General features: G+C 41.1%; 1 protein-coding gene and 1 long non-coding RNA gene across 2 annotated transcripts in view; one reads left to right on the top strand and one right to left on the bottom strand.

Annotated features, from left to right (window-relative positions):
• RORB (RAR related orphan receptor B) overlaps positions 1–6,264 on the bottom strand; it is a 201,350-nt gene extending 195,086 nt beyond the window's left edge. Inside the window, exon 1 of the mRNA XM_043566981.1 lies at positions 5,994–6,264. Within this exon, the coding sequence (XP_043422916.1) occupies positions 5,994–6,000 (7 nt within the window). The 5' untranslated portion in view covers positions 6,001–6,264. The remainder of the gene's footprint in view (positions 1–5,993) is intronic.
• Positions 6,265–6,344: 80 nt separating this feature from the next.
• Positions 6,345–18,403, top strand: LOC122475220. The gene is made up of 3 exons (XR_006295118.1): positions 6,345–6,921; positions 7,347–7,464; positions 18,297–18,403. It is a non-coding gene; the product is annotated as an uncharacterized LOC122475220 (long non-coding RNA).
• The last annotated feature ends 1,024 nt before the right edge of the window (positions 18,404–19,427 follow it).

Below are 19,427 nucleotides of genomic sequence, written 5' to 3'. Positions count from 1 at the left end.
TGCACTGGTAAATCTCATTTCTATTCATCAGATGATTAGTTCAATCAATATTTATTCCTCTATGCTCCCTTTGTCTTGTGCTACAAAGGAGACATCCTTCAATTCATGGCATCAGCCTTGTTATCTATGAATTTGTAACTTAATTTGAGAGGGAATATTTTATTTATTTGGCAGTCCTGAGTTCTTTGATTCCTTTTCTCTCTAATTATCATTAGGTAGTATAATGGAGTTTTGTGTAGATTATTTATAAATAGATGCCATTAACAGTTTCTTTTTATGCGACTCAAGTACCACATGTATTCATTTCTTTCTTTTGAATGCTCTGGAAAGTTGCTTCTGTTTCTCTAAATATGTTTGAATTTGGAAGTCTGGATTGTGAAAGCAAAGATAAGAATGATTTTCTCTCTCAAATATTCATTCTTCTTGTCTGAGTGGGCGGTTATAGGCACATACATATACATATTGTGTATCAGTGTGTATCAACAGACGCCTCCAAAGACTGCTATTATCTGCTAGGGATTCTGTTAAGTCAGAGATTCTATTCAAAGTAAGATAAATATTTGCAAGAAGCTGTAATTGGAAGATGATTACAAAATTACAGGAATAATACTTTATGTGTAGAGCGCTCATTTTATCAAAGGTCATTATTCATTCCATTGCAAAAGACTTATTTCATTTGTCTACTTAATTTCTATCCTTTAGGTAAGAATGGATGGAATGGTAAAACCACAGATTAATTAGTAAGCACAACGTCCACTCCTAATGTTTACTTTTCTGTATATTTTAACATCACAATAAAATGTTTCATTAATGTCTTTTACATTAAATGAACAGCAATATAATTTAAAGCCTTCATGTTTTGTTGCCTTTATACGACAAACACAAAGAAAGAAATTCTTTTCTTAACGACAGAATAAGAAAAATATACGTATATACTAAGCCACCTCAATCACTAATAACTTTTGCACTAATAACATAAAGTGCTCATAACCTTTGATTTGTTTTAATCTGGCCAGAATTTGATGGCTTTAACCTGGAAATTACTTCTCTTGCTTCCTCATATAATTATCTGTAAGGCTTAGATTTCAAGAATGTACAGTAACAATGATGTTATTGTTCACAATTTAAAACCTTACTTGATTTACAAATTTGCCGAACACCAGCATATCTACCTATGTAGAATGTTTTTAACTTGATAGTTTACTAGAATACTTTTAAACTCTGTATTAATTGAATGCTACAATATGCACTTTAAATTAGAGGTATATATACTCATGGCAGTGAAAAAATCTGTAAGTGTTGCGATTCACACTTTTATTTTTTAGAACTATTGTAGTAAAAAGCATAAAAACTACAATGGCCACATTATGTTTCTGAAAGGTGGACACAAGTTTATAAAATGTGATATAATGGCTGAAAAAAAAAAGTTTTGCTTGTCTTTCTCTTTTTATCTACAAAAACTTGAGTCATGTTAAAATCCTAGTGCCAATTCTATATATGCTACTTTTAGGGAAAAAGTAGGTATTATTACATAGTTCGAGTGGCATTTTCATGAAGACCAACCCTAAAACTTAACATTTTCTTGGTGCTGTAAAATCCTTGGTGCTATAAAATCCTTGTTGCTGTAAAATTAGGTTTCATGATTCTGTAACATTTAAATTTGAAATACAGTGTATCCTCATCACGTTCACACCAGAATAATTGCTTTTAAGGCTATTAATAGTTTAGTGTTTAACAAATTGTCACCAAAATAAGTAAAGGCTAGCATTCATATTTAAGAGTATAAAATAAACATGCTATTTATGTTAAAGTAAAGCTTCACATAAACTACTTTAATAATGATACGAGAAATCATCTTGTAAGGATTTTCTAAACAGTATAGCAAAAGCTATACCATTCTTGATGTAAAATCCAGGACTTCTAAGTTTTAAATGAATTCTAACAAAGGCGTTTTAATCTTGTATCCCTCATGTTTATGAGGCCTGCTGTTCAAAAGTTCCCCCTTTATATTTCCAACCTGGTTTCCCAGTTCCTGATTATCTGAACATCTAGACAAGTAAAGACAACCCTTGCTGTTTCTAAGACATATCCCCAAAGCTGAGGATGTCCGACACTTCTGTGTCATAAAACTTGCTGTAAATTCACTCAGGGTGTTGGAGATGGGGGGAGGAGAGAGTCCCAAGTGGTAACCACCTAGGAACATATTTTATGTTTCTGGCTACATATTTTTTTTCCCAACAATACTTGAAATACAGCTTCAGAATTTTTCTTTAAACTGTTTAAATGTTCACATTTCTAGGAATAAGGACAGCTTACTGATGATTATTTAATGAACATTAATGGACTATTCACAGACATGTCCTTCCAGCAATGTTTTTTTTTTTTTTTAATTGGGAAAGGTGGAATCTTGGTTAGAAATATTTAATTGGAATTTGTGGAAGAAATTAAGATAGAAATCTCGGTTAGAAATATTTAATCGGCATTTGTGGAAGAAATTAAGATAGAGAACTCGTTTAGGAAATCGAAAGGCCTGGCCAGCAGGACGTTCAGAGCTCCAGACTTCCAAAGGGCTACCATGCCTCTCAGAGCAAGCTACTATTTTTCTCAAGTTAGCAGTTAATAAAAATTAACTACCTGAAAATAATAGATGAAAACTGGGCTTTCAAAAAGCCAAGCCCCATCCTTGTTTACAGCAAGCATAAAACCAGATTTCTAATCCATAGAGGCCACAATCACCTATTGATTGTGAGGACATCTGTGCCCCTGTTTTGGGAGGTAGGGCTTTCTGCGGAGGCAGGGCTGAAAAATCTGACCATTTCCGTGTGCCTGTGTACTAAACAGCTGACAGGTTTCTCAGGAAGGAGTCTTGAAACCCACACCTGTGCTCACCCGTTTCTCACCTATGGACAGGGTCCAATTAAAAGTCTTCCCTTTCGCCTTTAGAAGCTATTAGAAGCTATTCTTTTCGAATGCAATCTGCAAAGTAGCATCTCTAGAACTTAAGTGGTACCCTCTAGCAGACAAAGGGTGACGTGCTTTGTGTGCCAACAAATACAACCTCCTTCGCCCCAGGCCAGCCCAGAGTAAGCCACCGAGCTAGGGACAAATCAGTTCAGCAGTGGGCACGATAATGACCTCCAGGATCAGAGCCTTTTAACCCCTTTCTTACCCCTCGAGCTTCCGTTGAGATAAAGTCTCTTTTAACTACCACAGATCTGCCCGAGGTCGGAAGGAGGTGGAGGGTGGGTGGGTTTGCTGGATTGGTCCCTAGGGAGACCACTTAATCCTGGTCCAAGTTTATGTCGCACAAAGCGTCCTGACTCAGGATAGTTACCAACTGCAAACACTGAAGCCGAGGCCAAGGCACTGACAGGGACCCCTTGGAGATGGGGAGAGTGTGTGTGTGTGTGTGTGTGTGTGTGTGTGTGTGTGTGTGTGTGTGTTGGGGGAGGGGCGTGCACGGGAGAAACGGAGTGGGTACACAGTAAAGCCAAGTTCAAAAACCGTCCCCTCCCCTTGTGGTAGGCTGATTAGTATCCCAGGCACAAGAGAAAGCTGATTCGATTCAGCTCTCACTTCTCAAGTTCACACTCAAGTTCAACCCCGACTTCCACAAGACCTCTGAGTAGCCTGGATCTCTTCTCAACCTATCCTTAAAGAACAACTCCTGCCTTCCGCGGGAAGGGGCAGTCTGTAGGAAATGCACAGGGATGGCTGAGGAGAGACAGTGAAGGAAGGGTCAACAAAGGAGAGCCTGGGAGGTAGAGGAAAGGAATCTGCCACCTTGTAAGCTTGCAAATTTTTCTCCAGTGCGAATCCCCGGGTCGCCCTTGTGAGTTAGAACTTGTAAGCTCTTCTGGGCAGCCTGGCTGGCGTGACGCCTTCTGGAAAGTAGGTGTGGGCTTCGAGTGGTTTCTAAAGGTGAGCCCTAGGCGAGGCGCCTGGCTTTCAACCCTTCAAGCTGCTGCCGTCCCTGTAGCGAGCGCGGTGGCGAGCCCGGACTGCCTGGGCATACAGCTCCTTCAGGAGCAGCGCGATCAAGCTACAACCCACTCCTGCCTCATACTCCTCGGGTTTTCTTCAATTTAAGGGGCGAGTGAGCGGCTTTTACGCCGCAGGTGCTAGTGCCGGGTCGCAGCGTAGGTGACTCGTGGTTTCGGACCTTCAGAACATAAGAACACCGCCACGGGAGGAATGTTGGAAGGGTCGAAGCAAGGGAATTCCGGGCGACCTGGCAGCCCCAGACCAGAGGAGAGGAAATTGAAAGGAGAGCGGATGGTGGTGAGATGGGACAGAAAAAGGAAAACAAAGACCCGGGGCATCTTTCACTTAAAGGTTCTATACTCGCCAATTGCCCAGTATAGTTTTCTGAAAGAATTTAGACAGTGGAGCATGCGACCAAATCCCCAACTGGGCCCCTCCACCGGAACCAGCTCGCCAGCGCAGATGCCCCACTCCCAGTGCACGGGTCAATCAACCATCCCACCAGACCGTCCCTGTCCCTGATCTTCAGCCACTTCCCTCACACCCACTTCCTTGCACAACCTCTCTGTTCCTTCTCCTCCTTCCCTTTTCCTGCCACGTCCCCAGTGCCCAGCCAGCTAACCCAGTCCCTGCCCCTAGTGTCAAGCCATGGGGACTCACTATGCCCAGCATGGGGAGCCTGCCGCCTGCTCCCTCGGGGCCCTCCTAGAGAGGTGCTGGGGGAGTGAGTGGGAGGTGTGCACTGCCCGGTGGAAGGTGACGAGTGTTTGCAGTTCTTCCTGTCGGTCCACCTGTCGCCGGGTCAGGGATGTAGGGAGCCAGGGGCTGGCCGTTTCCAACTTTCTGTTACAAGGACCCGGAGGGCACGCGGAGGGTAGAGGAGTGCCCCCACAAAACCGAAGAGTGGCCAGGAAGAAAAACGGGGGGTGGGGGAGGTGAGGCAGGTGCCCAGAGGCTTGCCGTATGCCCATGGCACTCTGGCACCGGGCCCGCTCTCCAAGAAAAGAGTGAAGTTGTGGCCGAGCAGAAAGTGAGGGAGTGCGCGCAAGAAACTGAGGGTCCCAGCACTGCGCGGGGAGAGACGGACAGAGTGACTCCCTAGAGCCGGCCAGGCCATCTGCAGGGGCAGCCCAAAGGGTGGCCAGAGGAAGCGTCTCTCCCCTGTCCCCCGCGCGCTGCCCCACAGCTGCCAGCTCACCCCGAGAGACCTGCCACCGCCGTCGCCGCTGGGGGTCTTGGCTCGAGAGCTCACCCGGCACCGCCTCCCGCAGCGGCCCTTCGACAAAAGAACCTTCTCTGACGCGGGGAGCGCGGGCTCTCCTATCCTCTGGAACTTTCTCCGCACAACTTTTTTCGGGGTGGCGCTCGTCCCTGGACCGCACGGGCTCCGCGCGAGGACCTGGCCGGGGCGTAGCGCCGGCGCAAGAGAACCCGCACAGGGACGATCCCGGAATCCGCGTCCAGTCCCGGGACACCGCCCCTCTGCCCACCACTCCCACGAAGGGACGCGTTCGCGGGCCGGGACGCCGGTGGGCCTAGCAAGCCCGAGTCTGCGTGCCCGCGCGCTCCCGGCTCGCCGCCTGCCCGTGCGCCCGGCGCGCCCCACCCCGGCAGGCCACCGCTGCGCGCCCGGCGCTTCTAGCCGCTTCTGCCGGGAGGCAGCCCGCTCCCGCTCTCCCTCCACCCAGGGTCCGCTTCCGTACCCGGGAGTGACAAGCAAACACGGCTCGGTGCAACTCGCGGACGGGGAGACCGCAACTAGCGTCGCTCCCCTCTCCAAAAAGCGCCCTCCTGCGTCCCTCCAGAACTCCCGAGAGGCATCAACACCTTCCCACAACTTTCTACGTCCAGGCCGCTCGTAGCCCACCTGCGAACGCGAACTCGAGCACTGCGCGCCGCGAACCTCTCCCCCCCCTCCCCCCGGGCAGCGTGCGCTCCCCTCCCCCATCTCCCCATCTGGCTGGAGTTGGCCGGACCCGGGGAGCCTCGGGGTCCGCGGGCTCGCTTACCTCGCATGGTGTGGCCGCTCTCCCGCTCCGCGTAGTCATGAAGCTGCTCCCAGCCCGAACCCCGGAGAGCCCAAAAATCCTGCTCAGCACGAGTGAAGAAGGTGGTCGGCAAAGAGCTGCTCCGCCGAGAAAACCATCCCTTTAGGCGGACGCCGTGGCCAGAGGGTGACGTTTGCCGCCGCCGCCGCTGCTATGTTAACAGTTTTGATGATGGTGGTGATGACTGTTTTGATGGTTGTTTGGTTGTTTGTTTTCAGGAAGGGTGGAAAAAAAAAATGGGCTGTCTGGCTGGTGCCTGGGTTTTGTTTTGCTTTTGTTTTTTTTTTTTTCTTTTTTTTTTTCCTTTCTCTCTAATGTGCTTGCTTTTTAAAAATGCCACCGCCTCCGGCTCAGAAGATTTCTTTTGTGATCACTTGGACTGAGGAGGAGGAGGAAGGGCAGCAGCGGCAGGAGGAGGAGTTGGTGGTGGTTTTGTTAGTTACAAAGAAGGAGAAGGAGCAAGGGGGGGGAAGAAAAGGAAACAGAAAAGGAAGAAAGGCGGTGTGGATGGCAGAGCATGTGCGTTTTCACATGACATCTGTGCCTGTTAGCGGATCCAGTGAATTTTCACTGTTCAGTTACAGGGAGGAAGGGAGCGAGAGAGAAAGAGAGGAGAGAGATGGAGAGAGAGAGACGAGAAGGCGCTTATACGCGAGGGCGGGCTTGGCCGGGACTTCCAGGCCCCGCCTCCTGTCAGGGCCGCCGCCAATCAGAGCCCGGCAGAGCTTGGAGGGGGCGGGGACCACGGGGGAGGGGACGCGATTCCCGGAGCGGGGCGGGGGGTTGCAGCCTGGAGCCCGAAGACAGCCGGAGCTGAAACCGGTCACTAGACACTGTCCGAACTGGGCAGAGGAGGGGGAAGCGCCCAGAGAGTGGGGCAGACCTGCAGGTGACATTCACTTCCGACTCGGGGAGGAGGGAGAAGGCACTTGACCAGTCCTTTCCAGGCGAGGGGCGCGGGGCTCCCCGGGTCCCACGTTCCGTCCCTCTCTCGAAGCGATTGCCTGCCCCGGTAGTTAGTTTTGAATTTATGGCAGCGCTCCGCGGAGTCCTCTCTCGGTAAACTCCGCATCTCTGGCGGGGGTTTCCAGGAGCAGGACGCTTCAGCGTTAGTGGCAGAATGATGCAAATCAACTTCATCACTTTGAGCATAGACCAAAATGCAGTCCCGTGCAAGTGTCATCTGCTTCCTTTGAAATCGTCTTTCAGATGCTTCCCGTCCCGAATCCTAAAAGCAAAACCCACGAAACACTAAGATTTCGTCTGTTAAAAAAAATTGTTTAAAAAACATTTTAATATCTTCTTTTTGTCAAGGACATTTTTATTAGCACTTGGAGGATCTCCTGGCATTGGGCTACCCTATTCAAGGATAACAGCCTCAGTGGACAGTGTGGCCACCTCAGTGATGCAAGGGAAATGGCTGAGGCCAGAGGTATGATTGTCTGGTGCTGTTTATTTGATTGAGGTGCAGGGCTATTTAGGAGGGAAGACTTTTAAATCCACTTGCGATCAGAAGACACTTATCTATTTATTGGAGACTGGCAATTAAACGTAAGTATTTTGTATTCCTTAGGTGAAAACTGCCATTTATTTGTATTTTGATAAAAATCCAGTGCGTATTTCAAAACTGTTCCTTTGCAAGTTTCCCCTGAGTGGACAAAGTAAACATATGGTGATCACATCTACTCCCTCCCGCTGCAGTAGGGTAACTGGTCCCCTCAAAGGCAGAGGTGAAAAAATTGGCTTCTTCCACTTGGTCTTAGGCATTGAGGCTTCAATTCATTAGTCTACCTGTTGGCAGAGCGGGCCTCATCATCATTCATGTGCCCAAATAATTTGATCTTTACTGGTATTTATTCAGATTTCGTCATGTAACACAAGGTGCGGTGCACAATTGGCAATTATGTAGTTAATCACTCCACCCTATAACTGCGAAGTAGTTTGTACTCGCCCCCCCATTTATATAAAAAATAGATTACTTGCTGAATCTTCCCTAGCGCTGAATTGACTTAGCCCTGCTATATGCCCTTCAATTTGCAAGCCAATGTGTAATTTAGAAAAATTTTAGTATTAAGACTGAAAGTTGATTGAGTCTTTAATTAAATGAAATGAACAAAAGGAAGTGACTGTTCAGAATAGTTATTCCCTTATAAATACCTTTCCCCTAGATTTGTAATTGACACAGTAGTTAATCTTTTAAGATAATATTTAAGGCTCCCTGGTTTTTATCATTTTTAATCAAGTAAAATATATTCATCATAACTACATTAAAGCTGCACTAAGTTATGCCTAATTTAGTTGCTTCATTAAAAATTACTGAATGTAAAATAGTCAAGAAACAAATTGTGACTATATCATTTTAATTTTATGTGCTTCCAACAGAGACACAGGAATGGTGAAAGTTCCCAAGTCTTTGTAAACACTATAATTATTATTGTTGTCATTATTTTAGATTTCTATTTCTGATTAAAGAGAAATTTCAGAATTCAAGAATTTTAACTCTTTCTTCGTCTCAAATTTCTGAACATTTATTGAATTCTTAAATTTCTTTTGCTGCTGCAATATCTGTAATTCTTAAAAAAAAAATTCAACACATATATGACAAGTGCCTGTCCCCCTCCTACACGTTTTTATGTGACTTTTGCTTTGTCGGCACAACAACGCATAATTTTGCTTACGACTCTATCACATAGTTTTTAATCCCTTCTGAATACTTCTGAAAAAAATTGTCAATTAGAAATACTTAAGTTATATCATTTTCAAAACTGTATATATATACATATTATATGTGTATATATGTATACATGTGTATATTATATTATATTATATATGGTGCTACAAAAGTATTTCTCTTTTAGAGTGGAATAAATGTTGATCACTGGTTATACTGTGGTGATCTGGGATATTTTGGATCTTCCCAAAAATTCAAAAACTGAGTTCTTGAGCATTTCTAATAAATTGCAAGTTATGTCAACTGAATGGAACCTATTTGTGTAAAATAAATATTCAGGACTTAAATCAGCATTTTCCAAGAAGTCATAAAATAGTTACATATAATCTGATGTTTTTGTAACCTATCTGCCAGCAACTATCCATATTTTGATTGGCATAATAATACATTAATATAATGTCCTTGCTCACATGAAGTGCAGCGTCGGTCATTACTTGAATGATTGTAGAGCTGTTTGGTTTCCTATAGTCTTGAAGCTCTGCTTTTGGCTCTGGGCCTGAAAGATGTTCGAAGCTGCTATCTAAATTGTGATAATTTTAAATGAAAATCAGTAGGTCACATAGCACTGTGCTTAATCTCAAGAACAGAGACAATTTTACTTACGTTCCTGCTAACTGTGTTCTGAACATACCACCATCCCTCAGGTTCAGCTCTAAGGACACAGAGTAGTAACGACAAGAAATATCTTGACAGAGGCAAAGGTTTGTCATGAGCCAACCAGTTAGGGTGAACACGGCATGTAGGATTATTTCGATCCTCAAATGCTTCAACCAAAATAGGAAGTAATGCTTCACCACATTCTGAGCTGGCCAGTCTATAGATTCTACTTAAAATATCTCTGCATCTTGGAGGAACATTGGCAATATTGATAATAACATTACATTTAGAATGACTAAAAGACTGGGTGTTTAGGGGGCTATGTGGCTGTGAAAGTCATGACAGATACACAAAGCTACCTTAAATACTGGGAAAACGAGAAAAAAAAAGATAACTTTATATGTTTAGACCTATTAAAAAATAGAAAAGGTGAAGTACTGAGCTTACTGTTGCTGGAGGCAACCAACAAAGATTGAATGAAAAACTTTGGTAAAGATGCTCTGGTTTACAGATTTCTTTAGTGGGCTGAGAACTGTCTAGATTAGCTCTAATATCTTCCGCAACTCTAAATGTATTCACATGGAGACACTACTGCCCCAGCAGCTGCAGCAGACCTGTGCTTCCTAACATGAGAACAGGAGCCAGGATTTCCCAAGACTTTGGAAGAGTTCTGGGTACTTTAAGGTGCTTGATAATTATTGGCTGAATGAATGCTTTCTACTCTTTTGTCCCCTGGATGTGAACCAGAAATATAGCAAACACCTAAATAAGAGCTCTTCTTTCTTAGTTTCTAGTGGGGAGGAGAAGGGGAGGAAAGAGAGAGAGAGAAATGAGAGTTTTCTTTTTTCATTTTAAACTCTCCTAATTTGTGGAAGAAAAAAAAAAGGAACACTGATGTTTGGGTTTGGTTCCGTAATTATAAAAGAAAGCAAAATCTAGTTATTGTCATATTTGTTACCATTCTGTTTTATTCTCAGATGGAAGGTTTTCATAATTTTTAAAATTCTGCTTCATTTAAAAAAATGTTTATTTACTTTTGAGAGAGAGAGTGTGTGAGCACATGTGTGAGCAGGGGTGGGAGGCAGAGAGAAGGAGAGAGAGAATCCCAAGCAGGCTCCTCACTGTTGGCACAGAGCCTGATGAGGGGCTTGAACTCATGATCTGAGCTGAAGTCAAGAGTCAGATGCTTAACCGACTGAACTGCCCAGGCACTCCAAGTTCTGCTTTGTTTTTAAGTATGAATGCAAATTCAATAACTTTTCAGAATGCAATAAGAGAAAATATGTTTAAAATGTATATCTTGTGCTTTATGTAATAAATTGGAAAGAATGCATGGGCCAAAACAAAATGAACCCCAATAGGTGGGGTAAGGTAAGCTTTAGGAAAATGGCAAATTAGATTAGGGGAAAAAAGAGCTAACATTTATTGGATAAACCACATAGTCTATCAGCCTCTCTAATTTTTATTTCCTTAAAGAATCTACATGGTGTGTATTATATCTCACTCCCCTAACCCCTGCCTTTTTTTTTTTAAGATAAAGGCTTAGAAAGGTCAAGTAACTTGTCTAAGATCACAAATCTAAAAATGTTGGATCCACGATTCAAACCCAGATATAGTCTCTAAAATGCAAGTTCCATTTTATTGTTTTCAGTGCTAAATTCCCAGAATCTAGCATTTTTCCTGGCAAATAGTACATACTCCAAATGCACTTGTGGACATTTGGACTCTTGTCCACTGCACAGTACAGCATATCTATACATTCCATGACTGAAGCTAGTTATTTGCTAAATGCCATTAAATAAAGAACAGTGACTTTAGAGATCAAAGGATACTGTGAAAAAATTATTATGCCTGATTCAGGTCCATCACGGAGTCTAGGAAATACTTTTGTAATAAATATTTCAGGTCATACTAGTATGGGGCTGAATTAAAATGGTACCAGTAAGGGGCTCCTGGGTGGCTCAGTTGGTTAAGCGTCCGACTTCGGTTCAGGTCATGATCTTACAGCCCATGTGGGGCTCTGTGCTTATAGCTCAGAGCCTGGAGCCTGCTTTGGAGTCTGTATCTCCCTCTCGCTCTGCCCCTCATCCACTTGCCTTCTGTCCCCCTCTCTTTTTTTTTTTAATTTTTTTTTCAACGTTTATTTTTTTTGGGGGTACAGAGAGAGACAGAGCATGAACGGGGGAGGGGCAGAGAGAGAGGGAGACACAGAATCGGAAACAGGCTCCAGGCTCTGAGCCATCAGCCCAGAGCCTGACGCGGGGCTCGAACTCAAGGACTGCGAGATAGTGACCTGGCTGAAGTTGGACGCTTAACCGACTGCGCCACTCAGGCGCCCCTGTCCCCCTCTCTTAAAAATAAACAAAGACATAACAAAAATTAAAATGGCACCAGTAAAAATGAAAAAAAAAGGTGGGGGGAAAGGTTGGACATGTTTTGAAAGGCAAAAGCTATAAAGTCTAGTTCATGATGATATGGTGGTACTTGTGGGCAGTGCGTTGGTTAAGATGAGAAAGAAGTCAAACCACAGCTTCATAATTAGGAAGCTGGTAGAATGAATATACCATCAATAGAAATAAGGAAGGAAGGAAGGAAGAGTAGGTTCTTGACTGAATAGAGGAAAATGTTGAGATTAATTTTCAGTTTTTGTGTATATTGATGACAATATCTAACAGATGGTTGGGTAGGTAGAACTGAAGATTTGGAAATTGTTAAGAGGTGAAAATAAAGATTTTTAAGATGCTCCAAACCATTAAGCAGAAGCAAAATAACATGAGAAGAAACCAAATGTCTCTTTTTAAGGAGTAGGAGGTGGAGGATAATCCAATGAATAAGGGGATGGATGGGTGATGGTGGACTATGTTGGTATTGTATCAGAGAAGCCAAAGTAGGGAAGAGTTTCAAGAAAGAAGGAATGATCAACAATGTCAAATATGCAGAGAACTCAAGGGCCATTGGGTTTGCTGATTAGGAAGTTATTAGTGATTCCCAGGAAACCTTCAGGACAGAGGACTAAAGAGCTATTAAGTCACGGATGAATGCAGGGAAGAGTTTGGATTTTCTAGTTGTTTGGGGGATGGGAGAAGGGTGGACCATTAGCTGAAAAGATGGTAAATCAAGTGTTCTCTCTCTCTCTCTCTCTCTCTCTCTCTTTCTCTCCACACACACACACACTTCTTTCCTTCTATATAAATCTGGGACTGAACAAAATGGTAATTTTAAATATAAAAAGAGAGTCTGAACAAATGAGATCAGTGGTCATAGGTTAGCTTTGGTAACAACAGCACCTTTTCTTCTGAGACCAAAGTCAAGAAACAGAATGGATAGATAAAGACCAAGCAACATTGTAGAGTTAATGGGATTTGAAAGCATGGGTAGAGGGAAAATATTAAGTTCTAGGTGCCAACAATTAATTTACCTGTGCAATCCCATGCAAGTCACATTATTTCTGCATCCCAGTTTCCCCATTATACAGTGAGTATCTTTTTTTTTTAAGTTTTTATTTAAGGGGTACCAGGGTGGCTCATTCGGTTAAGCCTCCAACTTTGGCTCAGGTCATGATCTCGGGTTCATGAGTTTGAGCCCCGCGTTGGGCTCTGTACTGACAGCTTAGAGCTTAGAGCCTGCTTTTGATTCTGTGCGTCTCTCTCTCTCTGCCCCTCTACCGCTCTCACTCTGTCTCTCCCTCTCTCTCTCTCAAAAATAAACATTAAAAAATTTAAAAAACTAAAGTTTTTATTGAATTCCAGTTAGTTAATATACAGTGTAATATTAGTTTCAGGTATACAATACAGTGATTCAACAGTTCCATGCATCACCCAGTGCTCATCACAACAAGTGCAGTGAGCATCTTAAGGACAGTAACTCTGTCATTTTCATTTTGGTATCCAGCACCTGGTGTTCTAGAAACTGCTTGTTAAATGATTTAGTTCAACTTGACAGTTGGATCATTAGTGAAACTTTTGTCTCAGTTTAGTGCTTGTCCTGTTATATTTTGGTAAACTCCCAATTTTTTATCATGACCCTTGAAGACTTAAATATAACAAATCCCCATTTACATAAGCTAGATTGAGTGGATCTCCTTTTGTTGCAAACATACAAGCTCTACCAAAACAGGCTGATTGAAAAAACATCAAAGGCACAAACTAACTACTGGCTGCCAGTATGTTCCAGACACTACATAGTAAAAGATGAATTATGCTTTATTTTATAAAACTAGATTAAAATATTTTAATGTTTCTTTAGAAGAATAAATGCCTGTGAATAGCTAATGAAATTACTTCAAAAAATAAGGTTGGTTCAGAATGAATTTAAATGTATAATAATGCTTAGCCAAAAAACCAGAAAATACACTAACATTAAAAAAATTTTTTTTAATATTTGTTTATTTTTGAGAGCTAGAGAATGAGCAAGGGAGGGGCAGAGACAGAGGGAGACACAGAATCCGAAGCAGGCTCCAGGCTCTGAGCTGTCAGCACAGAGCCCGATATGGGGCTCGAACTGACAAACTGTGAGATCATGACCTGAGTCTAAGTCGGATGCTTAACCAACTGAGCCACCCAGGAGCCCCTACACTAACATTTTAATAGAGAGTAACCTGAAGAATTAGAGGGAGAGTGAAGACTATAACATTTTTTTGCTATATATTTTGTACTGTTTATTTACAAGAGGTAAATGTGTGTGTGTGCATGTGTGTGTGTGCGTGTGTGTGTGTGTGTGTGTGTGTGTGTGTGTGATAAAAAAAGATTTTTTCAAGACAACCAAAGTAGAAAAAAAGGAGATTAGTACAGGGGACTTCCCTTACCAAAACTTAATTGAAAATCATTCCAATAAAAATAAAATATATTGTTGGGGCACCGAGGTGGCTCAGGTGGTTAAGCGTCCGGCTCAGGTCATGATCTCGCAGTTCATGAGTTTAAGCCCCACGTGAGGCTGTCTGCTGACAGCTCAGAGCCTGGAGCCTGTTTCAGATTCTGTGTCTCCCTCTCTCTCTGCCCTTCCCCCACTTTCACTCTGTCTCTCTCTGTCTCTCAAAAATGAATAAACATTAAAAAAAATTAAAATATATATATATTATCACAAAAGTAGGTAAGTATCAGAGCATACATAAATGATTTAAGACTGTGAGAACTTTATATAAAAATCAAAATGGATTTTAGGTTCAGGTTAGAAAATATGCATTTTTATATCATGGGCAATGCCAGATTTCTATATCATATCACATACAAGAGTACATTTCAGATGATTAGAGAATTTAATGAAATATATAAGTAAAAGCCCAAAATAATAAAAGTATATTTTTGTGTATATTTATATAATGTGGATAGGGGCAAACTTTTCCAAAGTAGTAAACCCAGTCCCTATGAAAATAAAAAGTTAGATGTATGTCCCTATGTACAAAGTGAAAAGGTGAATATTTTGAATGGCAAAAGTCCCCCCAAAGAAAGTGAAAATACACACAGCAGACCGGAGAAAATACTGCTGTAGAAACAAGTAGTAGTTTTTATAAAAATGCATACACACTTATACATTATAAGAATTGGATAAAAAAATCTCAAAACAGGGGTTGGTAGAGAAGAAAGGGGAGCTGCTTAATTTAGATTTTTTTCCTGATTGTTTTTGCTATAGATGAACATTTCTCCTTTGCGTTTGTATTTGTTAATGCTACTGAAAACTCCCTTTCCAAGATCACGTGACAAACTTTAAGATACTTTCTTGTTTGTTATGAACTAGATGCAAATGGAAGGTTTCGTATGCCTTCATCTTAGCTGCTGATACACTGCAAAATTTATCTTGAATTGGCTATTTTTCTCTATATTCCTGCCCCATCAATTCAAGCTACTGTCCCTCACCTACCTAGATGGGTACCAGGTTCTCAGAATTTGTCTCTCTACCTCCATTTTTGCCCCTTAATCTATATATTTTCCAACTGGCAGCTAGACAGAACATTAAAAAATGTTAAGTCATATAATAGATAACCCCTTGCAAAAAACATTAGAGTGTCTTTCTATTGCACTTAAAAATAACCTTATCAGGGCTTACAAAGAGGGTGAAAACATTCTGGTTTGCACTGACGCCCTGAATAATTATTAGAAGTGCCCTGTTTCATTCTCAAAAGTATTCCAGTCTGAGCAATACGTAATACAGTTGCCCTAATCGTAAGCGTCTGCTGGCTTAAAGGTTATGTTTTCAGAGAAAATCGTCCCTCATCATACTATCTAACAGAGTACTCATTCATAATGCTTTTTCAGAGCATCTTTTTGTGATCAGATCATAATTATGATTATTTACTTTTGTCTTGTTATTATCTAATGAAGGGAATGAATTAATTTATAATTAATATTATTATTTGCCCTACGAGGCAAGGACCACATCTCTGTTATTTTGTATCGTATCATCAAGACCTAGTATGATGGTTGACACCTAGCCCATGCTTAATCGAAGTTTGTTCAATAATCAGTAACTTGGACTGATTGTCAAAATTTAAGCAATGTAGGGGCACCTGGGTGGCTCAGTCAGTTTAGTGTCGGACTCTTGATTTGGGCTCAGGTCATGATCTCATGGTTGGTGAGTCCAACCCCACGTTGGGCTCTGTGTTTTTTAAAGTTTTCTGTTGGTTAAAGTTCTCTCTAGCTGCCAATTGGAAAATATATAGGTTAAGGGACAAAAATCTGGAGGTAGAAAGACAAAATCTGAGAACCTGGTCTTCATGTAGGTAGGCAATGGACAGTAGCTTGAATCCTCCTTGATGAGGCAGGAATATAGAGACAGCTCATGTGCCCCCTCTCTCTCTTTCTCAAAACAAATAAACATTAAAAAAATAAAACTTAAGTGATGTAAGTAATGCTTTTTGTTTTCTTTTTGAAAACTTGGCCTATACATTTGCTAAGATGTCTTCATGTCTCATTATGGGCACATTTAAAATATATGTGGTATTAAGTTTTTCTTTTTAAGACGATATATATCGTGATGATTAAGTATATCAGTTCTGGAGTAAAATGAGACAAAAAAACACCCCCCCCCCAAAAAAAACCCATAAATTGTTTTCCATTCCAGATCTGCTATTTTTAATGTGAGCTGGTAGTTAACGTGCTTAAAATGCGCTTAAAAATATTTAAATAGGACTAATGAACTCAAAAGGATAAAAGGAGATATGCTAACATAGTGCTTAGCACATCATGATCATGCAAAAATCATCAACTATTTATAATTTTATGACTTGCTTGTGGAATATCTGTTTAATGAGTTAGCGACAGCAAAGTTTTCAATTCAGGTCAATTAGACGTTGCCTGTCTATCACAGTTCCCAGTTAATTGTAAACAATCAACAAAAGCACAAATATAAACTAATTTATAATTTTATCAGTTGTTTTCCATTTCCTTTCCCCCAAATGCTTTGTGACCCTGCTTTTTTTTTTTCTCCTTTCTTAGTCTGAATTGATCAATTTTGGAGTATTCCATTTATTTTTCTCCCATTGGTTTGCTGGTTCCACGTCTTTACTATTCTTTTGGTAATCCTCCTAGAGATGAAACATGTCTCCTTGGATTATTAGAACAAATATAAATGAGTACTTTTACCACACTGCGGTCAATGCTAAGACTTGAACACGTTGAACTCTGCTAACCTTCCCTATCCCATTAGTACCATTAGTGTCATTGTTGTCATGTATCTTAGTTCTACATATGTTTTAAACCCCATAAAATATTATTCATATTGTGATTATTATTTTGCATCATCAGTATTCCTTCAGATTTGCCCCAAATTGAGTCATATAATTTTTTTTCTGCATTTTTGTGTTTCTCTTGTGGATCATTTTCCTTCTGCTTGAAGAACTACTTTTAGCATTCCCTTTCATGTCGGCTGCTGCTGCTGAACACACTTGGTTTTTGGTTATCTGGAAATGTTTATGCTGCTTCACTTTTGAAAGATGGGTTTTTTACCGGTTGCTGGATTTCTTTCTTTTTTCCACACTCTGCTCATATCATTCCATTGTCTTCTGTCTTACATCTTTTCTGTTGAAGAGTCACTTCTCAGCATTATGGTTGTTCCTTTGAAAATGATGTATCTTCCTTTTTGGTCTCAATTTTGGGATTTTCTCTTTCTCTTTGGTCTTTAGTTGTTTTACTGTGATGTGTGTAGATGTGGTTTTCTTTTCAGTTGCCCTGTCTGGAGTTTAAAACACTTTTTGAACTTATGGCTTGGTATCTTTTATCAATTGGAAAGTTCTCGACATTTTCTCTTCAATATTGCCCTGGCCCCATTTCCTCTGTCTTCTTCTGGAGGGACATGGCATTATATGCATGCATTATGTATGGCGTGTATATATGTATGTATATGTATACTTTCATTTTGCCCCACATATCACTTTCCCCCTCACTGTGTCGTTTCTATCCTTTTGTTCTCCAGGCTTCCATCAGGTTATTTTATATTCACCTAACTTCTAGCTCACCGATGCTTTCCTTAGCTGTATCTTTCAGTTTGTTGTTAAGTCTATTCGGTCTTTGTTTCAATTATTCCATTTTTCAGTCCTAGAATTTCTATTTGATTATTTTTTATAGGTTCCTATTATCTGGTAAAATCCTCCATCTTGTCATCTATTGTTTTAGATTTTAATTCCAGTATAGTTAACACACAGTGTTACGCTGGTTTCAGGTGTATGATACAGTGACTCAAGAGTTCTATACATTACTCAGTGCTCATGATAAGTGTGCTCTTAATCCCCTTCACCTAGTTCACTTATTTCCTTGAACATATGAATACATTAGTATTTTAATCCATAGGGACAATTTCAATATCATGGTCATCTGTTAGTTTTTATGTGTTTACCAGAATTTTTGATTGAAATTATAGACACAGTCTATAGTTACATAGGCTAATGTCTAAATGGTGGTCTAAATGCTAATTTTTATGGTGGTCTGTATCTTTCTGTGTTTCAGTGAAGATTAAAATGGATAAAGAGAACAAAAGTGAAGGCAATTTTGAAGATTTGAATTTAAAAAAACAAAACAAAACCCAAAAAAACGTTGACAGGCAGGTATGTGGACCAAATGACCCAGGGATTCTCCATTAAGATTAAAGAACTTCCTGTATGTTTCCAGTTCTCAAATATCAAAACTGTTACTGGCAGACTGCTGCATGTCTATAATATCACTAAAAACACTACTCTCTTTTCAACTCATTCACTGAAGTCAGACCATTTCTCAATACAGAATGCTTTCATCTTTTCTATTGGGAAAACAGAAAATAGATGGGAATCTGCATTTTGCTTAAGATGTTCTGAGATTTCATCCTTGGTACTTAACACCACATTTCTTTCCTTAAAATAAAGAATATACAGCTAACTGCAGCTACTTTAGGGACCGAGATTATAATCACCATGCAACTTCCCTTCACATACATACATGCCATGGGATTGCCCAGTTTGAATGCCTGGCAGACCTGGAGACTGACGGCATTTTGATAAATGATGCACATACATAATTTGAAAATCTAAAATGCACTGGCAGAGATCAGGAGATGTTTGTGTTAATGAAAGCATGATTTTCTGGATCAAAGCAGACAAGGGAGGCCCAATTCTCTCAGATGAGGAGGGCTGCAGAATATGTTTAGTGAATGAAAAGAGAGGTTGATGCAAGATGAGCTCTTTAAATAAGGGCAAAGTACTTTATCAATCCAAACCAATTCCAAATAGTCCGTCCTCCTCTCTGGAGGACACTGGGAGGAAAGGTATGAAATCAGCATGCCTTTTAAAAACTCTAAGTAAGTATATCAGGCCTCTCCAGTGGGGCACTTACAATCCCAGTCAGCTGGTACGAAAATCTGGAGAAAGAAATTTTATGTTTTATTTGAATGTAAATTCTCCTCAACCTAACAGCCAGGACATAGAAGACAGAGAGAGAGAAACATGGGAATAAAGGTGGGAGAAGGGAATAAAATATGAGAGAAGGATGTGAATTCAGGGGTTTCAAAAGCCTTGAGAGGAATGGGGAAGGCACATGATGTCTTGAATACAGTGATAACTCAAGTGTATTATATATTTAGTGGCACATGTTTCAGATTAGTCATTC

Source organism: Prionailurus bengalensis, chromosome D4 (assembly GCF_016509475.1).
Source record: "Prionailurus bengalensis isolate Pbe53 chromosome D4, Fcat_Pben_1.1_paternal_pri, whole genome shotgun sequence".
NCBI classification, from domain to species: domain Eukaryota; kingdom Metazoa; phylum Chordata; class Mammalia; order Carnivora; family Felidae; genus Prionailurus; species Prionailurus bengalensis.
The sequence above is the reverse complement of the archived record's forward strand: the minus strand, read 5'-3'. Positions and strand labels throughout refer to the sequence as shown.